At 44.9% G+C, this 24,107-nt stretch overlaps 1 protein-coding gene across 2 annotated transcripts; it reads left to right on the plus strand.

The window, feature by feature from the left end:
* Positions 1-9,764: 9,764 nt before the first annotated feature.
* On the plus strand, positions 9,765-23,042 carry TMUB2 (transmembrane and ubiquitin like domain containing 2). 2 transcript variants are annotated; one of them, XM_088470723.1, is made up of 3 exons: positions 9,765-9,992; positions 13,284-13,906; positions 21,731-23,042. In XM_088470723.1, the coding sequence occupies exons 2-3, from the start codon at positions 13,287-13,289 to the stop codon at positions 22,092-22,094; spliced, it is 984 nt and encodes a 327-aa protein (XP_088326849.1). In that variant the 5' UTR covers positions 9,765-9,992; positions 13,284-13,286; the 3' UTR covers positions 22,095-23,042. The 2 variants fall into 2 exon arrangements, with proteins under 2 accessions (XP_088326849.1, XP_088326851.1); XM_088470725.1 differs by lacking the exon at positions 9,765-9,992 and adding an exon at positions 10,019-10,122.
* Positions 23,043-24,107: the final 1,065 nt, after the last annotated feature.

A 24,107-nucleotide genomic window follows, 5' to 3' on the forward strand; every position in this document is an offset into this window, starting at 1 on the left:
CCAGTGACCCATCAAGGGTGGAGGAGGCCCTTGATACAATGGTCACTAAATTTCAAGAGCAGGGTTATAAAACACCCTACTTGAAAAAGCTTAAACAAAAGGTAATGCAGATGCCTTGTAGCGATACCTTTAGATCTAAAGTAAAAAATAAGACTGATAAATATCCAATACCATGGGTAAATTGTTATACTAATGCCAGTGATAACATCAATAAAAAGGGTAAACAACTATGGCCTATAGTCGAAAGTGATAGAGATCTGCCATTATTAAACAATACTCGAGTAATGACAGCTTACAAGAGAGGAAGAAACTTAAAGGATTTATTGGTCAAATATGATATTACCGACCTGAATAAACCTATAATTGGTGAACACTTTTTGACCAAGAAACCTGGTTGTTACCGCTGTACAGGTTGTGTGACCTGTCGCTCGCTTATTCCAGGGAACACTATTAGCCACCCTTACACTGGCAAAAAAATCTTAATAAAATACCCTTTAACATGTACATCGTGATTTGTGGTATATGCTCTGTCCTGCCCATGTGGTAAATACTATGTGGGCAAGACAGAGTGCCAATTTAAAGAAAGGATAGCAAGTCATCATACAGTGATTAGGGCAGCCTTCCAAAAAGGAGTGGCAGAACAACCAGTGGCTAAACACTGTTTGGAGGCAGGTCATAATGTATCAAGTATACGGACAAAAATTATTGATCAAGTACCCCAATCTAGGAGAGAAGGTAATAGAGGTAAGCGCCTGCTACAATTAGAGAGTAGATGGATACACAAACTGGACACATTGTCACCAAAAGGCTTAAATGAAACCTTAGGCCTGCATTGTTTTCCTTAAAAATATCTTTAAAAATAATAATGTAGGCTTTTTCTAAATACCAGATATAATAGTACAAACATAGAATTAAACAATTTAGGTCCTAGATGGTAAGATAAGGATTAAAAATCTCTAATATGGTTGTAATTAACAAAAAATTTGTGTGGAATTTATACTTGCTTGAATGAAACTTGAGACATATTGTTTTTTCGAAAAATAATAGTGAAAGGTTTGTTTAAATACCTGATATGATAGTACAAACAGAGTATAACAACTCGGGTTTTCGAGGGTAAGATAAAGAGTAAATATCTCAAATTTGGATGTAAAAAGCAAACATTCTATGTGGTGTTTATATTTGCAAACAATGTTGTTTGAACTTGTTGCCACAAACTGTTTCAAATTGTTTTTAATTATATGCATATGTATGTAACACTATTTATGGTATGTTTTTTATATCGCTGAATTATTATGGTATTTCACTTATATAACATCTTTCTATTTTTATTTTTAATGTTTGGGTTATCAGTGGATGTTACAAGCTTGCATTTAATTGCTTACAGGTGAATGACATTGATTACCCTTCACAAGTGCACACAATTAATTGGATGTGGGAGGGAGTTCTTGGCTATATAAAAGCACTCTTTGTGAAATGTATGTTAATCCCTGACGACGGGCTCTTGCCTGAAACGTATGTTGGATTACAAATAAATATTGGTGTACTCCCAGACCTATGCCTCTACCCCTGAGGAAGTCCAAAAGACGAAATGCTTTGGGCACTGTCAGACTTACCTATATGGACCATTGCAACGATTTTGCAGATAAGCACTTCATTCATTTATTCCTTTATATTAATTTGTTTATATGTTTCCACCGCACTTTCCCTTGTTTGTTTGAAATAAAGCCCCATTGCCTTAAAAATATACCACTGATGATGGATCTTTCTTTGATCTAAAGACCACCATCCCTGTACGTGGAAAACTTCTGTGGCAGGAGGAGAAGGGAGTACGGATGATTAACAAAAGAGCACACCTTTATACCTTTATACAAGAATTTATCTGGTACGCACACTGACAAATAATAACGTATTTGTGTACTGGAAATACTACACTATATTCTCTCTCTCCTGTCTGGCTCTGATACGAGCCTTCTTCATTAAGGTCCTCTGTGGCACCATAAATCCGGGTCCAGCATTATCCGCATCCCGCTGACATTTTTCTCAGAAAAGCCTTAAAGAATTTATTTTTGGTACGCACATTTTCACTTGAGCACGAGCACACTTGTTTGTAATTTATCACACTATTTGGCGCATGCCCTTTCCACCCCATTTTTCCAGATCACATTTCATCTGACTGCCATACAGATACACGGAAAGGACTGCCGCCTCCTTTCACTAGAAGGATCAAAGTGTTTGAACGTTTATCCTACTATAAGACACCTGCTCTGCAAGAAACTTTCAGGGTATTACACCGTGCGCCATCCAGGAACTACTACCCCCATATATATATATATATATATATATATATATATATATAGTAGAGCAAAAAAGCTGCGGCACTCAGACTGATTGTGAAATAAATATATTGAATGGTGTCACATAATCAAAAAGCCGACGTTTCGGAGCGCTATGCTCCTTTGTCAGGGTGTGACACCGGAGCCAGCTGTTTCCAGATAGAAGGAGTGCCGGACCGTTACTCTTTTTACATATACATATCTATATATATATATATATATATATATATATATATATATATATAAAACCCCATAAAAATTCTGTGTTTGCCCCATGTAAGCCTGACAATCTAGCTATCAGAGCTATCATAACATATATGGGTCTTTTGTGGTTGCCTTGTTTTTCTGGGAAAAGAATACTAGTCTTTTAAGTTTTTATTATATTAACATGGGAATAAGGAAAGTTGTGCCTGCATTTCAGCACCATGTAGTCAACGTTGCTGCCTCAGTTTACCAGCAGATTTAATGCCAGGGGCGTTTCTATAATGGGTGCAGGGTGCACGGGGCACACAGGCCCCTGGGGTCCAGGGGCCCACACCGCTCATTCTGCACCCATATTTTTAATACTTTCCTCCAGTATCAACGCTGTCAAAATCGCCTGGAAAATGGCCGCAACGGCCATTGTACCGGTGTTTTGCGCATGCGTAGTAGGGAAGACACTGGAAAAATGGCCACCGTGCCATGTGCTGTAGAGTCTGGGCACACTCTAGTGCCCCGAGTCTACAGGTGTGGCGCTGCACTCAGTATGTTGCAAGCTACCAGAGAGAGAGGAAGTGGCCCCGGACAGGGACTGCACACGGTCCTCCTCCTCTCTTGAAACGCCCCTGTTTGGGTGTGGCCTGGAGTAGCTAGGAGAAGGGTGCGTGTGGCTGGCTCTCCTGCCTATATCCTGTTAAAAATCCTGCAATTTACGGCTTATTCCTTTTCAAGCTGACAGCTGTGCTGGGCACCCTTCTACTGCATGCCGGGGCTCGGAGGTGGAATCCTGCTGCATGCCTGTGGTGTTATATCCCCGGTGGTTTTTCGGAGGCCAGGTTCTCTGCTTGCAGCGTGCACTGTCCCTGATTCTGGCTCCGGAGGCTGCACCGTGTATTGTACTTACCTGAGATCTCCGTCCTGCTCCCCAGCCGCATCCATTGTGATCCCCTTGTGGATCCCTGACGTCCATCTCATCTTCGGATCTCATCCGTCTGTTGTGGCATTCGGGGTGTGCTGGTTGCTGATCGCCGCCATCTTGTTGTGCTTCTTCTTGGCTGGTGCGCGGATCCTCCTGCTGCTCTATGCTCCTGATCCAGCGTGTTGAACTCTCTCTGCTTAATTGCCATTGCTGATGCTGTTCTGCTCCATTGTTTCCTGATCCAGCGGTCATCCTGCCTGATGCTTTCCTATATAGCTGCAGCCCGCTGCCTCCTGTTCATCTATGGTGCGCTCTGGTGGTGTGATAGCCACCGCTATTTTGCAGCTGGTTACCTTCTGACCTGGTATTTCATTTTCCCAGCTGTACTGGACTCACATCATTTTGAAGGTTGGTAGCCTTTATACCACGCTCCATTATTTGTACCTAGCATCCTGTCATTATTCACGCTGGAAAATAGTAAAGATGGCTGCCTATCTGTTACAACTTCTCTGGGCTATTAATACTCAGAGGCTTCTTAATAAGTTGGATGACGTAATGGATGGATTTCAGTGTTCTGTAGCGGCTGTCTGCGCACTTGCTCTGGAGGAATATTCTCTGAATCTATCCTGTTCTATGGTGGTGCCCACTTCTAGATTGAATACTATTTTAGCTCCTGAGTACCAAGATTCTGTCCTAATGTACATGAACATCAGTCCAGTTGGGTTAAAGCTACTGAATTCAGTCAAGAATTTTTCGCTCTATCCTATACGTCCCTGGATTATTGGGAGGCGTCCGGATTTCTTGTTAATGTCCTATGAATATTTTTATTTTTGGGGGGAGCCGGGTACGGGTCTGTTCATACATTCTTGCAGGGAGCTTAGACTTGGCCGGACTAATATATTTATTATTTTTGGAATTTGTTGCTCTGCATTAGTATTTGGTCATTTTCTCTGAGATATTGTATGTTTTTTCATGTCAGATTGATACCAATATATTTTATTTGAAAGGAACGCCATTTTTGTTTATAATGTGGATGAGCTGGGCTACCCTAGCTTAGGGTTATTAGTATATTGCCTCTATTCAGAGGCGGATTTCCCGCTAGGCAATAAAGGCACCCGGTAACAGGGGGCCCATGGCTAGGACTGTATGCAGGGCATTTCCGGCAGATCATACTCTAAAACGAAAGTGTGAACAGGAGTGTCGCGCTGGCTGGCTAAAGAGACTTCGGCTGCTGCGCTGACAGCCTGCCGGGTGTGCTTTGTTGTGCATGTGACCTCATGACACACGAGCGTATGATGTCAAATGCACGTAGAGAAGCCGGGACCAGCAGAGTATAAGCAGCAAGGTGAATGTGACTGCTGGAAGATCTAAGCCCCGCCCCCTGGGCTGATGTTGCCGCGATTCGCGGGTGTACGGGAAGGGGGTGGGGCCTAATGCCGTGACATGCCCGCCCCTGTGAGGAACATGAAGCAACTTCAAGCAAGCCAAGCAGGTACTGTGTGAGTGCTCGCAGTCTCCCTCTCTGTCTCCCTACTTTTGTCTCTCTCTCTCCTCTCTTTGGGCTCTATTTACTACAATCCGCATATCGAATGCAGATTGTAGTGTGATATTAACGACTGAATTCGCATTGCGAATTCAGGCAATATCACAGGGATTTACTACAAATGTGATAAAAGCTCTGTCCCTGCGAATCCCCTTCGAAGCCTTATCACAGTATTTTTGCAAACAATACCATGACAAAGTGCCCGCGCATGCGCCGACCGGCCGCCGCTGCTACCCCCCCGGCGCTAAGCCCCACTCCTGCGATCATGGACCCCAGCGACCCCCCCTCCCTTAATTACACTTACCTGCATGATCCGGGCCTCCGGTGATGTCCTCCATGCCTCCGGTCAGGTGATCTCCCATACTGCACTGGGACATACTTGCCTACCCTCCCGATTTGGTCGGGAGCCTCCCGAAAATCGGGTGCTGCTCCCAACCTCCCGGGAAGGCAGGCAATTCTCCCGGCTGCCGCCCAACCCTCCTGTCCCCCCCGCAATGACCCCTGCAACCCCCGCAGCGGAGGGGGCCGGTGACGCAATTCGCGTCATTTTGGCCCAGCCCCCTGCTACACAATGCATAGCGGGGGCGGGGCCAAACTGACGCAATCGCGTGACCCCGCCCCACCACGCCTTCAAGTGATGTCACCTGCCCGGCAACTCCCCCTTGTACCGGCCACGCCCCCCCTGTCCTGCCGATCTGGCTGCTCCCTCCCGGAAGGAGCAGCCAGTCGGCAGGTATGCACTGGGACCCGATCACCTGATGACCGGGCAGCAGTGCACTATGGGAGACCAGCTGACCGGAGGGGAGTCATCACCGGAGGACCGATCACCGGTCCCTGGAGTCATGTAAGTACATTTTTTTCTTTACTATTTTTTTTTTTTTGCAGTGATCAGCTTGCGGTCTGTTTAGACCACACAGCTGATTACTGGGACCGACTCCCGGCTCTGCTCTCCCCATTACAGCAGGGCAGGAGTCCGGTAACTGGGGAAGACCCTGGATAACGCCACCTCCAGGTGGTGTTATTATCACAGGGCTTTCCCCGATATTTTTTTACCATTTATTTTCAGTAACTTTGGTAGGATCACATATCCCATTACAATTATGGGAAATGCGATCTGATTACTAAAAATAAGTGATACTTAGGGGTTGGAGTAGAATTTTACGAATTCTACTCCAATTGCCCTGTAGTAACTTTAGGTGATATTAAAATAATGTGAAAAGGGTGTGAAAACACCCCTTTTCACTTAATTTTTGTCAAAATAATGTTAATAAATAGAGCCTTTTGTCCCCCCTCTCTTTCTCTATTTCCCTCTCTCTCCATTGGTAAGGAGCATAGAAGTGGCTGTTGGGGGCTGTGGAAATTTTATTTGTAGGGACCCCCAGAATTTAGTTGCCCCAGGGCCCCTCGCAAGCCGGCCCTGGCTGGGCGGCACTGACTGTATAGAAGATGGGGGCTTGCTCATATATGGGGGGAGGTGGCAGGCAGTAGTAACCATCCTTTAATACATATGTTTACACTTAGGGTCTATTAGTGACCATTGCCTGCTACAATCAGTATGGGACACACAGAAACTGATATATAATGTGAATACTAATGGCCTTGGGAGTAACAATAAGTATTAAGGGATGGGTGCCACTGCCTGCTACAATTAGCATGGCCAGCTTGAGGGCAGTTCTTGTGCAGCGGCTGAACAGGTGCACAGTGCGGCCGCCGGGACATATCTGGTAGACCACTGCTACACCCTGGCCTCCATGTCCTCCAGAATCCGCGACCGCATTGCAGGCACCATGGCTGAGCCTGCTATTATACAAATTCCTGGCCTGGGCAGCCCTGGGCTCTTCTGTATAGATCAGACGCGGGCTGTGCGTGATCTATAGGCGGCATGATGTCATAGGTCACACTGCCACATGCTGTCCATCCCGCGCACACAGTGTAGATGCAGCAAGTGACTTAATACTGAGGCTGCTGCTGCATGCTGGTGCCACGGTGGGCTGAAGGCAAGTGAGGGACCGGATGACCAGTCACTGATCCTATTGGTCACTATAGAGCTCCTCCTGCAACTTTTCCTACACGTGAGGTCACTCAGTTTTCTGGGAGGGGTGGGGGACAAAGAATTAATGTATGTTTTTTTTTTTTTTCTTGTGGGGGCATTAAGTATGTATTTTGTTTTTCTGTGGGGGCAATAAATTAATGTATGTTTTATATTTTTTCCTGTGGGGGTAATAAATTAATGTATGTTTATTTTTTTCCTGTTGGGACAATTCATTTTTCCTTAGGCCAGTGGTTCTCAAACTCAGTACTCAGGACCCCACACAGGTCACGTTTTGCAGGTCACACAGCAGGAGCACAGGTGTATTCATTACTCACTGACACATTTCAAAGGATCCACAGGTGGAGATAATTATTTCACTTGTGATCAGTGAGGAGACCTGGAAAACATGCACTGCTTGGGGGTCCTGAGGACAGAGGCCCTGATTCAGAGCCGGACGCTCTGAATCAGGGCGTTTTTTTTTTTTTTTTTGGAGCGGCCTCCTGGCCACTCGCATAGCTGTGGGTAACCACCCACAGCTATTGCGAGCGGACAGGATGATGGTCGCTATGGTCAAGACCATCAGGCTTGCGACGAGACCCTTGTGGTAGGGTCTCGTGGCCGCAAGCCCTAGAGAGCTTGGGAACGCCTTCGTTTGTGAAACCACCCCCCGCCACGCCTACAAAACGGGGCGAGCTGTCGATCAACATCGACAGCCGCCCCTTTTGTAGTGAGCCACGGAGCAAGTGCTTTTTGCGCTCGCTCCGGGGCTCACGCATGCCACGCGTGCGCACTGGGCCACCATCGACCCGCTTGCGAGCGGGTGTGAATCAGGCCCAGAGTTTGAGAACCTGTGCTTAAGGCGGACAATGTGTGTGTGTGGTTTTTTTTCCCATGGTGGACAATGGGCCTGATTCAGACCCGCTCGCGAGAGCTGAGCGCTCGCAAGCGGGTCGATGTTGGGCCAGTGCGCATACGCACGACTGACCCAGTTCGACGGGCAAGCCGTCGCTATGGGTCTCGCTACAAAGGGGGCGTGCTGTCGATGGTGACAGCACGCCCCCTTTGGTGGACGTGCCAGGGGCGTGGCTGGCCAGAGGCGTTTCCATGAGAACGCCTACGGTCTGGGGCCGGCCCCACTGACATCACTAGTGATATCAGTGGGAGTGCTTTTGGCTCTGATAGAGCCAAAAGCACTCCAGGGCTTGCTGCAGACAAGACCCTACCACAAGGTTCTCATCGCAAGCCCGATGGTCGCGATGGTCTTGACCATCGCGACCATCTTTTTGGCCGCTCTAAAATTCAGAGGGACGGCCCTGATTCAGAGCGAGCGCTCTGTCAGAGCGTCTGGCTCTGAATCAGGGTCTCAGTATGAATTGTGATGGCAGCTCCGTAATCGCATGCAGTGCTAATACTAATGTCTGTAACCGCTTAGCCAGCATAGAGACACCTACTACTGCTTTCTCACATCTGTAATACCTCACAGACCTGCGTACACATCGGTAACATCGGCCCCTCACGCACAATTACAGCAGCTCTGACCTGTCTCAGAAATTGCAAGTCTCAAAGCACGAGATGAGTACACAAGCTGCGTATCCTGTCGCAGTGGGTAATTTATGCAACAGCATTCAAACAGAAAAGGCACGCCTCCATTTGTACACCCACTACCCCGTCACCACCTCCCAACACATACGGCCTGTCACGCACTCTGCAATGGATTCCTATGTGCGTGAATGATCTGCGTATATGGTCACAATTGCGATCCATACTGAATCAGGCCCTGTGTGTGTCTTGTTTTTTTCCTGTGGCGGACAATTTGTGTTGTGTTTTTCCTGTGGCGGACAATTTGTGTTGTTTTTTCCTGTGGCGGACAATTTGTGTTGTTTTTTTCCGGTGGTGGGCAATGTGTTTTTTTTTTCCTGAGGCAGACAATATGGCGTGACTTCTCGATAACTTGGCTGCTGTGGAATAATTTGTTAAATTAAAAACGAGGGAATATCTTTTTCGGTTAATAAAAGTACTAATTATGAAAATAGCTGGATTTGGGTGGAGGAGAGGGGTGCCCCAAAATTTCTTGCACAGGGTGCTAGTAGATCTGGGGATGGCCCTGACAATCAGTGAGGAAGGGGGGGGGGAGCACATTTACATAGAGTGGTCACTAATGGCCCTGGGTGTAACAATAAGTATTAAGGGATGGGTGGGAATTAGAGGGTAGGGGATATGGTGCAATCAGTGAAGGGGGAAAGTAATTTAATTGAGTCTATGATTGAGGGGTTTAGTAATGGGAAGGCGTGCAGTCGAGCAGGGATTGCTAACCTAATGTAGGCGGGCCACGAACCCTATGTAAATTATCAATTTGCATGAAGCCTGGCTGTGATAAGTTGTGAATCTTATACGAGGTGCGATAAAACAGCCAATCCGACGGATTGGTACGATTCGGTTGCTATATCTCACCGTGTATGGCCATGATATACAAAGCGCGCTCCCGTGGGGTCGTACATCGCATCCCCTTATCTTACTGCAAGTTCAGGTGATCAGGGGATTGCTATGCGGGTGACTGTTTACACTTGTTTATAACTGCAATCACCTGGCTTTACTTTATTATCAGTTTACTCAACCCAATTTGCTGCAATTTGTAAAACAGGGTATTATCTGGCAACAGGAAACCCTGTGACACACACATACAGCCAGTGTCCAACGTCATTCCCTACCATCCAAGTGGGCATAGAGGGGGAATATAACCATGAAGCGAGCCACCGTGCCCGAAGCGTGACTATACAATATAGGAACTTAAAGCACAGGTGCTGGCATGCCAGTGCTGCTGTGTGTGTTCGCCGCTTCCGGCTCCGATTGATGACGTCTCCCAGGCACACCTCCCTTGTCTCGCTTTGTTGACGCTTCACCTTCCTGTGTCGGGTGGGCCCTGGGTGACCCGAATAGGGGCTGACAGGATCCCAGCGGTGGCCGGAGGTAAGTAAGCGCTGCTCCTCTCCCGGTGTGACGTCATTTGGATGTCCTCTGACGCCGGTGTCTGCTTGTTACTGTCACTCTCTCCCAGCAAGCCTGAGGCTGGAGCAGTGTATATGTAGCCGCAGTGCAGGTACTAGGCATCTCCTACAGAGGCCGGTGTATACATATCACATATGGGGTGACACTGAATGACTCCCATATATGAGGAGCGGATGCAGTCTATAGTGACCTATACACTGCAGCATATATCGTGTAGTATATTTCCTTCTACTGGGATGTGATTGTGCTATGTCCCTATATTGTATAGAATACTTTCCTATTGGTTTATTATATATTGTACTTATATCCTCTTTAAAGGGGTGTCAGTGTTTCAGTCAACACTAACTGTGTAATAGTCTATCTGTATGCTGTATATTGTATTATACAACCTTTTTATGTTGGTGTAATATTATGGATTGCATATAATATTATCTGTATACAGTATTTTGTATTGCCTAAAACCTTTGGTTTACATAACCTCTAATGTTGCGGTGTCTGTAATGAGGTTTAACAATAATACTAGGGCTATCATTTTCACAGCTATAGGAGGTCATTCAGCTGTGGGTCTACTAATTTCCCAAATATTACCCTCATAGTGCGTGTGTTTGGATCATGTCAGACTTTCTATGTAATCCCTTGTTTGAGATCATAGCAGTAGCTCAAAGGTGTATACAAATTACCAAGAAAAGGAAACACTGTACACTATAGTATATGTTTAAGAGCTCTTAAAACTAGAAATAAATAAAAAGTAAAACTTATTTCGGTCATATACATAATCACTGAGTCTCATTTGTGAGAAACAGTACTAATCCTATATATTTTTGATGAATTATGGAAAAAAAACAGATCAGAAAACCCCCAAATCCTAAGCTTTCCACATGAGATACTATGTGATATTCATTGAAATGTCTGTAAATAAAATCCATATAAAAGGATTGTTGTGACATCAGTATGTGCAGATTATACACTAATTACTTCACTATCTAAAGGATAACTTGTAGTCCTTTCTGTCACACTCCATTCATGGATGCAGCAGTTCCAGAGTTCTGAACCGCAATCACTAGTGTAAAAAAATAAAAACAGTAGTTTGCTTATATTTCTGAACAGAAAACTTAATTTGTTAAGTGGAATAAAGTTGCTACCTAGTAATAGTTGGTGTGTTAGGCAGCAAACCTCTCAAGTAGCACCAGCCTTCTGACAAATAAAAACCCAGGAACTAAAGGTGGGTGCACATTAGATATGGCAAGTCTGTACCCACTATGTCGGCCCTAGCGATGAATGACCCTGCGGGAGTGCGCATCGACAGATTTACAGTACATGCTGCTCAATCTGTCAATGTGATGAACAATGCCAGGCAGGTGAATGGAACCGACATGTTGGGCACCGGATCGTATAATGTGTACCAGCTGTCCGATATGTCGGGCTGTCGCATTGCTGGGTACACGCATCAGTAAGTGTGTACCCAGCTTAATTCTGTTATTGCTGCAGCCCTAACAGGAGTACATGGTGTGGCAACTGCTTTGGATTAGATCAGGGGTCTTCAACCTTTAAGACAGTGTGGGCCACATTAAAAAATTCAACAAAGCCCGAGGGCCACTAAGCTATACTGTGGTATTTAGACTCTGCCCCCTCCTCACACAATTATGTCCCATAACTGCCCCCCTCTGCAGTGCCCCTTATATAGTGCCCCCAGGAGTGGTCCCCATTATGCAGTGGCCCCAGTAGTAGTCCCCTCTATGTAGTGCCCCTTATATAATGCCCCAGTAGTGGTCCCCCCCTATGCAGTGCCCCCAATAATGCCCCTCATATAGTGTCCCCAGTAGTAGTCCACTCTATGCAGTGCCCCTTACATATATAGAACAAAGACACACACACAAAAAAAAAAAACACGTCTCTCCCATCACCCACTGCGGGATCCGGAAGGTGGAGCTTCAGCCAGGATCCGGCCGTGGGTGCAGTAGCCAATGAGAGTCTGTCTGAAGACCCCTGGATTAGATCCACGCAGTGCAGCGAGAATCAGGTGGGTACACATTAGACGATATGTCGCCTGATCCGGCGGATTGGGCTAACATATTGTATACATCTGTAAATGTGTAGCCACTATGGACGACCATGCTCGCTCCCGCAGGTCATCCTTCGGGGTCGTTCTGTCGGTCTGCATGTAGGGCCCATAGAACAACCCAGCTGCCGATGCCAGGTGGTTCAATGGAGCCGATGCCCGACATATCAGGCACCGTATTGTGTACCGTCCGTCCGATATGTCTGGCGTCGCATCGCTGGGTACACATATCTGATCCGTGCAAACTATCATTATGAGTCTGTGTGGACCTATGTATTAGTAAGCAGATTTTGTTTTTGATTAAAAAAAAAAAAACTTTTCTGTCAGTGACTGGACTCTTTCTTAACATAATAAACATTGCTGGAAATACAACACAAACACACACACACACATATACACATACACACACCACCCCCTCCTCCTTCCAGCCTTAAGTTGGTTATATTGGAAACGGTACAATATCTGTCCCTTTTTGGCTCTTCTTATCCCCTCCCCAACAAAAATTTAAACGTGTTGTTGTTTCTTTATAATTCATATGCTATTTAGATCACTTGCCACCATGGTGTAGTTGATAGTATAAATGTAACCATGTTCTTGCAGTTTACATATAGTTCCCATTTGTTATTTAATGCCATTACTGTATATAAAGATACACTGAATCTGTATACATGGTTTACCTCTTATTAATCTGATACAGTGAAACACAACTTGCTTGTTGAAGCCAGGAAAAGTTGTGTATCCACAATAAAATGTCCAAGCCTTGTTTAATGTTAGATCAGAAGTCCAAAGTCTGACTAGCATTGATGATATCAGATGATGTCTCCAGGCCTTTAGTATTTGAAGTGCTAGTGGTGAAACGCACAGTCTGGCTATTTGCCAATGTCCACTTGAAGTTTTTCAGTGAATGTTGAGGACAGGGTATTCTACATAAAGTTTCAAGGGTCGGGAGAGGTGCTTGGCAATTTCCCTGGAACATATGCAGGTTATATTCTCAGACTTAGAATATTGTTTTCAGATAAATTCTGAAATAATCATTTTTTTATTTTAGTGACCATGCAAAGATGGAGACAATTTAAGTATTTAGTCATAAACATTAATATGATAACCTTTTTTTTTTTTGCACCTCATTAATGTGTATAAGTTATATAATGGAAATTAGCTTTTTCCTTATTTCTGTTCTTTTTCCCCCATAGGAAATGGGCATGGAATCGCCCCCTCCCACCATGATTGAGGGTCTCGGTGATGAGGTTACTGTGGCAGTTGGCCTTTTTATTTTATTCCTAGCACTTTCTTTGGCATGGCTGTCAACTTATGTGGCTGAAGGTAGTGATCCCCTTCTGGGCAGCCTGATACCCACTGGACGTAGAGAACCTCTCCTTGGGCTCAGTAATACTGTGCCCCCAAGTCCAGAACCACAGGGTGCTGTGGAACCTCAAGTGGAGAAACCAGAAGAAGGGGAACAAGGCCAAGGTGGAGAGCAGGGTGCAGGCAGTGAGAATTCCAACCTTGACCAGATGCTGGATATCCAAGGCGTGCCTAAGCGCAGCCAGCCCATGTCACCTGTAAGGGAAGAGGTGGAAGAGCTGGCAGGAGGGGATGATGAAGGACAGGATAGTTCTCTTTCTGATCCAGTAGAAGAGGAAGCCAAAGAGCAGAAGAGCGTAGCCAGAGATCATGCGTGGAAGAGGAAAGCTGGCGCAGGTCAGGAGCAGACACAGCCAGAAGAAGGACTAATCACAGTTAGGCTGAAGTTTCTGAATGAAACGGAAGAGGTTGCTTTAGTTAGGCCGGACGACACAATTGGAACACTGAAAAGGTGAGAAGAAAGAGAAGTCTGGCAATAGTTGTAGCATGCTTCCAGAAGGGACGTGACCATCAGTAAAAACTCCTGTGCAGTTTCTGTGGAATTGCACATATCTTGGAACATGTTCTGGTTTCTTAGTAGCTAGTACATATGAAATTACATATGTAGAAATGGAGATGAGCAAATATTCAGCAAGAAGGTTTTTTTTTTTTTTTTTTTTACTATGGGTCTCAACCAGATAAAAACCCTAGGATAACTACTATTGGTTTGTAAAGCTGTTACTAGTACAACTTATCACATTGTTTTGTAAATAAGGACATAGGCCCTCATTCAGAGCCGCTCGTTCCGAGCGATATTTCCACATCTGCGCATGCGTACGTTTTTTAGTACGCATGCGCGAACCAGTCAGTGCGGCCGAAAATCGTTTGTTCGCTATATAGCGAGTGCCTGCTAATTTGAGTGACAGAATGAGGCGTATGTGGGTGGTAACAGGGGAAGGTGCTTGAAAAGGGGGAGTGGAGATCAGAACGCAGGCGTGTTTAAAGGTCAAAGCGGGCGTTTTATGGGTGTGCATAATTAATACAGCAGCGTCATTCACCACGTCACCGGGTTATTTTATAGTCAGAACTGCTCGCAATATTGTGGTTGAAAAAACCAACCACAAGAATAGCGAGCAGTTCATACGCTGTTCGATGTACTCGATTAATCTAATAAATAGCGGACATGACGTATGATGCGAGCGGCCAGGGGGCGTTTTTATCAAATAAACGAGCGTATGTTTTGCTCGCTCGTTCAGACATGGAGGCAGCAACAGACCGCAAAGAGCGAACGGTTCATTTGAATAGCCACCCCCTTTTTATGAACGAGCGAGCGCTAATTGCGAGCGGCTCTGAATGAGGGCCATAGTGCAAAATCTTATTGGCACTGGTTTGTGTTTTTTTTTTTTTTCCTCGCTTCTGTTTTGATTTTTGTTTTTAAGCTAGATATTATTTTTTTAATTTTTTTTTTAGCATAGTGAATAGGTATTGGGTGTGGGAGAAGAATGGTGAAGCTTCATACTTAGGCCCTCATTCAGAGCCGTACGCTCTGAGCAGAGCGCACGCTCTGAATGAGGGCCGCCCTCCATAATTCTGGCGCGTCCTCCTGGACGCTCGTATAGCTGTGGGTCACCACCCACAGCCTATACGAGCGTGCAGTTTGATGGTCGTGACCATCGCGACCATCGAAACTGCGAGCCGGAGCCTGCGGTTGAGGTTTTCAAGCGCAAGGCCCGGAGTGATTTTGGCTCTATCAGAGCCAAAATCACTCCCACTGACATCACTAGTGATGTCAGTGGGCCGGCTTCTGACGGTAGGCGTTCCCTTGGGAACGCCCCCGTCTGGGAGGCACGCTCCCGGCATGCCCACCAAAGGGGGCGTGCTGTCAATCAACATCGACAGCACGCACCCTTTGATCAGACACAACGAGCGAAGGACTTTCCTTCCCTCGTCGCGTCTGGCGCATGCGCACGACGGAGCTCCCGCCGTCGTGCGCATGCGCAGTGCACAACATCGACCCACTTGCGAGCGGACAGCCGCTTGCGAGTGGGTCTGAATCAGGGCCTTAGTCCATAGGCCCGTCCCACCTGTTAGAGCTGGTGTTAGCAGAGCATGGTTGGAGCTGCAGAACAAACCTGTTTTTGCTAGTTGTGCTAGCTAGTAACAGAAGTTATGTGTAGACTAGCTGATGCTGTGCTCTCTGTAAAGCTGGCCATACACTGATCATCGAACAAAGATGGAAGGAGACAGCTGACCTATAGTTGTTGTGCCTCCATACACTACACAATGTATGGAGGTGATCTCCATCCACAGCCTATATGTCATAGTAAAAGATGTAGGTATGTGGTAGTGTGAGTTATTGGATATGTCATAGTAAGAGATGTAAGTATATGGTAGTGTGAGGTATAAGATATATCATAGTAAGAGATGTAGGTGTGAGGTATAAGATATTATATAGTAACGATGTAAGTATATGGTAGTGTGAAATATAAGATATGATATAGTAAGAGATGTAGGTGTGTGGTAGTGTTAGGTATTGGATATGTCATAGTAAGAAATGTAGGTGTGTGGTAGTGTGAGGTATAAGATATGATATACTAAGAGATGTAGGTGTGTGGTATAAGATATGATATAGTAAGAGATGTAGGTATGTGGTAGTGTGAGGTATTGGATATATCATAGTAAGAGATGTAAGTATATGGTAGTGTGAAATATAAGATATGATATAGTAAGAGAAGTAAATATATGGGGGCAATTCAATTCAGCGCGAATTGAATAGCGCCGGGAGCGAGCACTCAGTGCGCTGTGTGGTCGGAGAATGCCGGTTATCGCGCCTTAAAAAGGTTGTTAAGGCGTGTTAACCGGCATTCTCTGACCAAAGTGCCGGGCGCTCAGCTGTTAGCGCCGCGCTAAGCAGAAAAATAGCCGCGTGCCCGGCACTGTGGTCGGATTTCTCCTCGCATCCCCAGGGGGGTGCAAGAAGAAAACCTTAGCGCACCCAAACAGCGCGGTGTATTGAATAGCTGCGGGAGCTCCCTCCCGCAGCTATTCAACATCGCGTTGAATTGAATTCCCCCCTATGGTAGTGTGAGATGTAGGCATGTGATATGATAGTTGTGAGACATGTATCTGTCGAAATTTGAGCATGTCAACTTTTTGCAAGTCGACTTTGTGGTCGTTGACAACCTGAACATGTCAACATCTTGTACCTGTTGACATAATGTTGTCTATGTAATGACTGTCGACAAAACATACCGAAATCGGTATGTGGTAGTGTGGGATATAGGATATGTCATAGAAAGAGGTATAGGGATGTGGTAATGTAAGATATAGGATATGTCATAGTAAGAGATGTAGGTATGTGATAGTGTGAGGTATAAGATATGTCACATAGTAAGAGATGCAAGTATGTGGTAGTGTGAGGTATAAAATATGTCATAGCAAGGTATGTGGTAGTGTGAGGTATAAAATATCATAGTAAGAGATGTAGGTATGTGATAGTAGGGCAGATGTATTATAGCAGCACTTATTGTGCCACTATAACGCTTCCTGCTTCGCCTCCTTACCGAGGTGTAGCAAGAAGCACTAACAATGAGATGTATTAACACTTCATCGGCCGGAGCTGGAGAGTGAAAACGACCCCCTCCGGCAATCCCTGCCTGAACACACAGTGCATCAGCCTAGTGCTGATGCGCTGTCTCTCACTCCTGGCCGGCTCCACTGAGCATGTGTGCGGTATCTTGCAAGCATCGCGAGAACCCGCGTGCAGCCCTGGAGTTGGCTGCCCCCGAGTGAGGACAGCGCTGTTCCTGCTGTGGGGGTAGGTCACTGCCAGCTGCAGCTGTCGATAGCACCCAACCCCTCAATCATACATGGGGGAGAAGTGGTACCAGCGAACATAACGTGCGCTGATGCTGCTTCGGCATTTAATACATCTCCCCCAGTTTGAGATGTAAGATATGTCACATGGTAAGAGATGTATGAAGTATGTGGTAGTGTGAAGTATTGGATATGTCATAGCAAGAGCTGTAGGTATGTGGTAGTGTGAGTTACAAAATATGTCATAGCAAGGGATGTAGGTATGTGATAGCATGAGATATAAGATATGTCACATAGTAAGAGATGTAGGTGTGTGGTAGTGTGAGTTGTAGCTATGCTTTAGTGTGAGGTATAAGATATGCCATAGTAAAAGATGGTTGTTGTAGTCATGTGAGATATACACAATATGTCATGTAAGAGATGTAGACGTGGTAGTGTGAGGTATAAGATATGATACAGAATAAGAGATGTATGTGGTAGTGTGAGTTATTGGATATGTCATAGTAAGAGATGTAGGTGTGTGGTAGTTGAGGTTTCGGATATGCCACAGTAAAGGTGTGTACATACTAGATGATATTTTGCCCGATTTCGACCCATCAAAACGACAATTCGTGTAGGATATGTCCATCTTGTGAGTGCCCACTCACGATGCCTATATGCATGCCAGTCGTACATCGCATTTTCAGATCTTGCCTACAGCAGGCAATATCTGCCAATCTCATACACGATCCAGCGGCGTATAGTTCAGTGTTCATGCCTGAACGATATGTCGTTCGGATCCGTATACGATGACGATGTCACTTGCATACACGGATCAGTGAGATCCATGCTGCAAGCATCAAGACACAGATGCATGGACAGATCAGTAAGATCTGTCTATGCAACTGAGTAAGGGAAAAAAAAATGAATACAAAGTGAAAAAATGAAATAAAAAACAGCGTGGCGCCCCCTCCCCCACAAAGCACAGCCAGTTCTGGGCTTTTGAGACCCAGTACTGGTTGTGAAAATACAGGGGACAAATGACGTAGGGGTCCCATGTATTTCGCACAACCAGCACCGGGCTTTTCAGAGCCAGTCCTGATGGTCAAAATACAGGGGACAAAAAACGTAGGGGGTCCCTGTATTTAGCACAGCCAGCACTGGGCTCAGCTGAGCCGGTGCTGGTTATGGAAATACAGGAGACAAAAAGAGTAGGGGTCTTCTGTATTATCCATAACCAGCACCAAGCTCTTTCTAGCGGTGGGGTAATGCCACAGCATTACCCCTGAATGCTAGTCAGCCCAGGTCGGAGATCCTGGGGAGTTGGGGACCCCCCCAATAGAGGGGTCCCCCTCTCCAGGACACCCCATGCCTAGGCTTCTAGCCCAGAGCTATCCCGGCACCCCTGGCCGGTGGGTGCCGGGTTGATTATGTAGTGTGGTGCATTTGACTCATTTTGTCCCTTATATTTCCATAACCAGCACCTCTGTAGTAACACATTATCCTCACTCACCTCTGTAGTAACACATTTCTCTGTGTTGAAACACATTTGACATTTTGACATTCCCCTCCCTAACCTGTGTAGAAATAAAAATCCTCCCTCACACCTGTAGTAGCACATTACCCTCATTCACACCTTTAGTAACTTATTCCCCCTCCCTCACCTCTGGAGTAACCTATTCTGCTCCCTTGCCCGTGTTGTAACACATTCTCTCCCTTCACCCCGTAGTAATACATTTGATGTTCCCCTCCATCAACTGTGTAGTAACACATTTTCCTCTCTCACCGCTGTAGTAACTCTGACCCTAACACTACACTCCATACAGTACACTTGCCCCATAACCCTGCACCCAATACTGTCCTTATCCCCCTAACCCTGCACCCAATACAACCCTGTACCCAATACTGTGTCCTTATCCCTCAACACTTAACCCAATACTGTACCATTATCCCCTAACCCTGCTAAGAACACTGTACCCTTGCCCCTTAACTCTGCACCCAGTATTGTATCTTTACCCCAAACCCTTCCTCACTATTCAGATAGGGGAGCCACACCAACTGCCAGTGATATGTGGCAGCACTTAGGATGACAGTTGGTGTATGAATGCTGACCTGTGCTACAGCCACAATGAGACAGTCAGGCAGGACATTGCACAGGGGGAGGGAACATTTTATCCCTTTTCACCCCCTTGGGAGTCAAATTCCTAAAAATCCCTTCATAGTGGGCACCTACGTCATGGAAGGGATATACTCCCCGATTTTCATGTTTCTAGGTGAAAGGGTTTGAGCTTGGCGTTGATGAGTCAGTCAGGTCATCTGATTTTATATATTGATGTCATAGTTAAGCGGGTCCCGGTGGAGGTGTCAACATCGGCAAGTGCGTACACACTTGCCGATGCTGGGAGCGACAGCGCAACAGCGGGGGCCATGACTCCCGCTGACGACGCGCAGGAGTGTGCATCGTCAGCGACATAGCCGGTACACACTGGGCGATATGTAAGGTTATGCTATTAGGTCTAAGTAATAATGATGCAATTTAGACATAAATGGAATAAATTGAGGAAAACTGAGTTGGATGAGGATTTAGGAATGCAAAGGGACAGAAGTCTTGAGTAGCAGCACCCAATGTTGGCAGTGGCTGAAAAAGCAAATAATTAATCTGGGAAACATGAAGGCGGTAAATGGACATGATAAAAACATATTAACATTGTATAAGCCAGTGGCTGCCAGCTTGTAAAACCCAAAGTAAGAGCATGCCTCGGTGGCCAGGGCCCTCTGGAACGTGTAGTTTGACAAACATACCTAATATTAAAATAAATAATAATACCACCATCAGTGTTTTTTTTCTTTTACTAGTTTGTTTCAAATACCCAAATATCTTGTTAACCACTTTAACATTATAATTTTCCTAAATCTGTAAGGGATCTTCTTTCCTATGTCCTGAAGTAATCCAGTAGAAATAAACCGTGATAGAACATCTTGCTCATTAGGTTGCTCTGTTGCGAATGAATGATTATTATGAAGTTTTAGGAGCCAATACGCTCTAGCCAACAATAACCTTTTTTCACAGGTAAAAAACCTGGGTATGTAGGATGGGATGATCTGGGATTTTACCAAGTCTGACCTGGCATGCTGCTGTATAAAAGGGGGGACCTGGGTTACTCTACCCAGATAATGACCAAGGGACCTCATTTGCTGATCGGTGGCACCAAATGACGCTGCAGTGACATGATGACCCTGTTAAGCAGGGCAGATGTGGGTCTTGTGCGAAATGCTAAGACCCAGGATTTTCCTGAGACTAAAGTGCTGTGTGAACCGGTGCAATGCAGGTTGAACCAGTGTTCATTATACTGTCTCAGTCCCAGATTTCTGTGAGAAATGGGTGTAAGTGCCAAGTCTTTCTGATTGGCTGCTTGCGTTTTGATCCTTTTCTAATTAATTTAGCTCCACTAGTACTTGCACTTCTATCTGGTTTTATGTTTCTTTCCCAACTGGATTACTCCAGGGCCGGTGGAGGAAGTTTATTTGTGGATTAAGGATCATTTAAAAAAAAATACAAGAATCAGTGTGTGTTTTGGTTATCTATTATGTCTGTGGAACTCCAGCAAACTCATCATCTGCCTTTAGGAGTCGCAACACAAAACACAACAGGGGCATATCTGTAAATGTGGTTTACTTGTAATAGGTCCCATCTCCGGGGGTCATGCTACACTTTTATGAGCTCTCCTCTACTGTACGTAATTTGCGGCTGCATGCCACCAATCTGCCTCTTCAGTCACAATCGCCAAAAATGCGAGTCCCTTTCTGCTTTGATTTCCTACGCATGTGGATATTTGCTGCCTGCATGTGGATTTCCTTTCCAATCTAAATCAGGTCCACAGTATTCAGTGCTGATAACTGTAACTACAGCCAGAGCTACCAGTCACTGAGACATCCATAGTGTTCAATCTAGCACCATGCACCTGTCACAATCCGTGCAGTTCCTCTTTCCTGCCTGGGGTGTCGCTCTCCCATCCCCTGCTTATTAGATCATCAGGATGGTCACAGCCATGACATGCAGTGATCTGACCACTAGTGTGACTATGGGCTGCATGTGACAGGGGCAGTATTATGTTAGGTGGTGAACTGGAACAACCAGTACACAACAGAGGAGAGTACATTAGTGAATGAGCAGGGTCCAACAGTACAGAGTAGTAATGTGATACTTTTGTCAAACTTGCGCAAGAAGAATGTGCTGTGATTGTGCTTTTTCTTTTTGTAGTTATAGATCCTCTTAATAGCTTTTATGATAGAGTGAGAAAAACAAAACGAATGTGACAAATACTAGTGGTATTTTCTTGTGAATATATTTGTATTAGTGTAATATTGAAAAGGACAATGTTTACTCAAATTATGGAGAATAATACACTAAATTGTATTTTTGTGTTTGTACAGCTTTGAACCACCAATACTCACACATTTGTTGTTTTCTTTTGTTTCTCATTTGTCCCTCTCCCCTCAGTAAATACTTCCCCGGTCAGGAGCCCCAGATGAAGCTCATCTTCCAGGGACAGCTTCTTCATGACTCTTCTCAGACCTTGCGCTCCCTCCATATCGCAGACAACTGTGTCATCCATTGTCACCGCTCTCAGGCCACCGTCCCATCCTCCCCAGTAGGAGCTGAATCGGGAGGGACTTCCCCAGAGAACACTGGCCTCGCGCCACCTATCGGGAACCTGATGATCCCAGTCTTTGTGGTCATGTTGGCACTGATCTGGTATTTTCGGATCAACTACCGTCAATTTTTCACAGCTCCTGCCACTGTCTCCCTTGTTGGGGTTACTGTGTTCTTCAGCTTCTTGGTCTTTGGCATGTATGGGCGATAAGAAGAAAAACACTTGGGGAAGATGGGTACAAGAACATTGAACTATTGTATAGCATTACAATGAGATATAAGATACAACAACAAATCTTCTGATATGTATCAGTTCACCAATACCTTAATCAGTCTTCCTTCCATGAATATCTTGGAAATGAGACTGGAATTAACCATGATCATGATTTTATGCGGTATTAATTACTGTACAATATCAGATATGCTACTTGTCATAGAGCTCCATTTTATCCCCTAAGGGCCTTGTTTAACAGGTGCATAAATATGTCCTAAAGAATCACCTCATAACCGTCACGACACAATGCTGGCATTGAGGTCACCAATATGCTATTGGGGAAACAGAATGGATTGTATATAAGGCAATGCCACCAAGAGAATTTTACTCTATATGAGGCTGGGGCAGAGCGACCAGTGAGTACATCATATTTAGGTGAGGCAGCTTCATACACTATTTGTTACAAGGGATTCTCCAAGTGTGATGTTATGGTGATACTATGATATGACATGGATGGGAAACAGTCTAGTACAAGCCACCATCACAAGAAGCACATTCATAACAAGAAATATAGTCCTTCCACAAAGACACATTATCTTTATATAGATCTTGTGATCATTTCCATGCCTTGTACTAAATACAAGTAATATGATGATGCATGGTATACGTGACCAGAGCATAGGTTTTGATAATTGTGTGCATGTTGTGATGCACTATTTTATGAACCCACACAATAGTTATTTTATTAGTACCTGCACCTGTTAATATGGGAGGGTGTCATTGTGAGGACAATTTATCCTGATAATCTGGATTTCAGGATTTCACCCCAAAAAGCCTTGAATGGTTGTTGTTGTTATTGAGTGTAGTATTTGAAATGTTTAAGAATAATTTTCTTTGTGCATACCATGTCTTCATCAGAGATAAACCAAACTCTGTCAGACCTAATCACTTGTCCTGTGGTTACCCACCTACAAAAATTACATCTGGCGGTTTGGAGGAGGTGGGGGGGGGGGGGAGGGGGGGAGGAGGAAGACGTCTTCACAATTTAATCAGAGATTTGTGATCCCAAATCTTTAGATCACAGACAGCAGCCCGGAAAGCCACATTTTACAATCCAGTCTCATAATAATTCATCTGTGTTGTAATGTTGATGGAGTGGAAATGATAAGCGTTGTAGAAGTTTCCATAGTGTATGGGCTATGGACTTGTCAGGAAAGAAGAAAGAGGACTCGTCTGCCCAAGGTGCGTCACTACTGCTCATAAGCCTCCATTAACTAACAAATGGGGACACATTTGATATCTCCAACATATAATAAAAGCAAAAATCTACAGGGTTAATATATTAATGAATAAAATAATTTTGCTTCTTGATGAACTGCATTGAAGGGTCATGCACATTATTTTCATCCATATAAAAGAAAAAAAAATAGGTTTCACTTCAATGAAACTGATGTTTTGCTCATGTAAAAGCTTATAAGTAATATCAGCCACACTGGTGTGATCTCTGAAAGATAAAAATCAATTTAACAGGTAGGCAGGTTTTTTTTTTTTTTTCAAAGCCTCTTTCTAACCTAGACCATACCTGTAGCAGCCCCTTTACCTGCAGCTGTGTGTACAGTGAGACACTCCTGCCATTTCCCGAATACTTTGCCTAACATGCACTGAAGAAGGAATGAAAAATATTATATGCCCCTGGTTAACTTGATGTGTCAGTCCATGTACATATCTCTATAACAAGGTACATTAGTGCATGTCGTCACCAAACTGTTTTTCCAGTGTTGGCTATTATCCCAAGAATTATTGCCCAGTTTTAGCAAGTGGGTGACCATTTTGGATAAGATGTAGTCATTTGCCAGTTGGGCACCACTGGGGCCTTTTAATACATATGAAAGATGATGACAGTCTGGTAACTGTTGTCTATTTACACACTTAATCAGTACTGATTATTGGAGATCATGGGCCTGATCCAGAGGTGTACACAAATACAGTTGAAACTGCAATTCCATACGC

The sequence above is a fragment of the Taudactylus pleione genome, unplaced genomic scaffold (genome assembly GCF_031769625.1).
Source record: "Taudactylus pleione unplaced genomic scaffold, aTauple2 ptg000102l, whole genome shotgun sequence".
Classification (NCBI taxonomy): Eukaryota; Metazoa; Chordata; class Amphibia; order Anura; family Myobatrachidae; genus Taudactylus; species Taudactylus pleione.

Coding starts and splice junctions, on each gene's coding strand:
- TMUB2 (XM_088470723.1), top strand. CDS start 13,287: ATGGGCATGGAATCGCCCCCTCCCACCATGATTGAGGGTCTCGGTGAT. Junction 13,907..21,730: donor ACAATTGGAACACTGAAAAG/GTGAGAAGAAAG, acceptor CTCTCCCCTCAG/TAAATACTTCCCCGGTCAGG.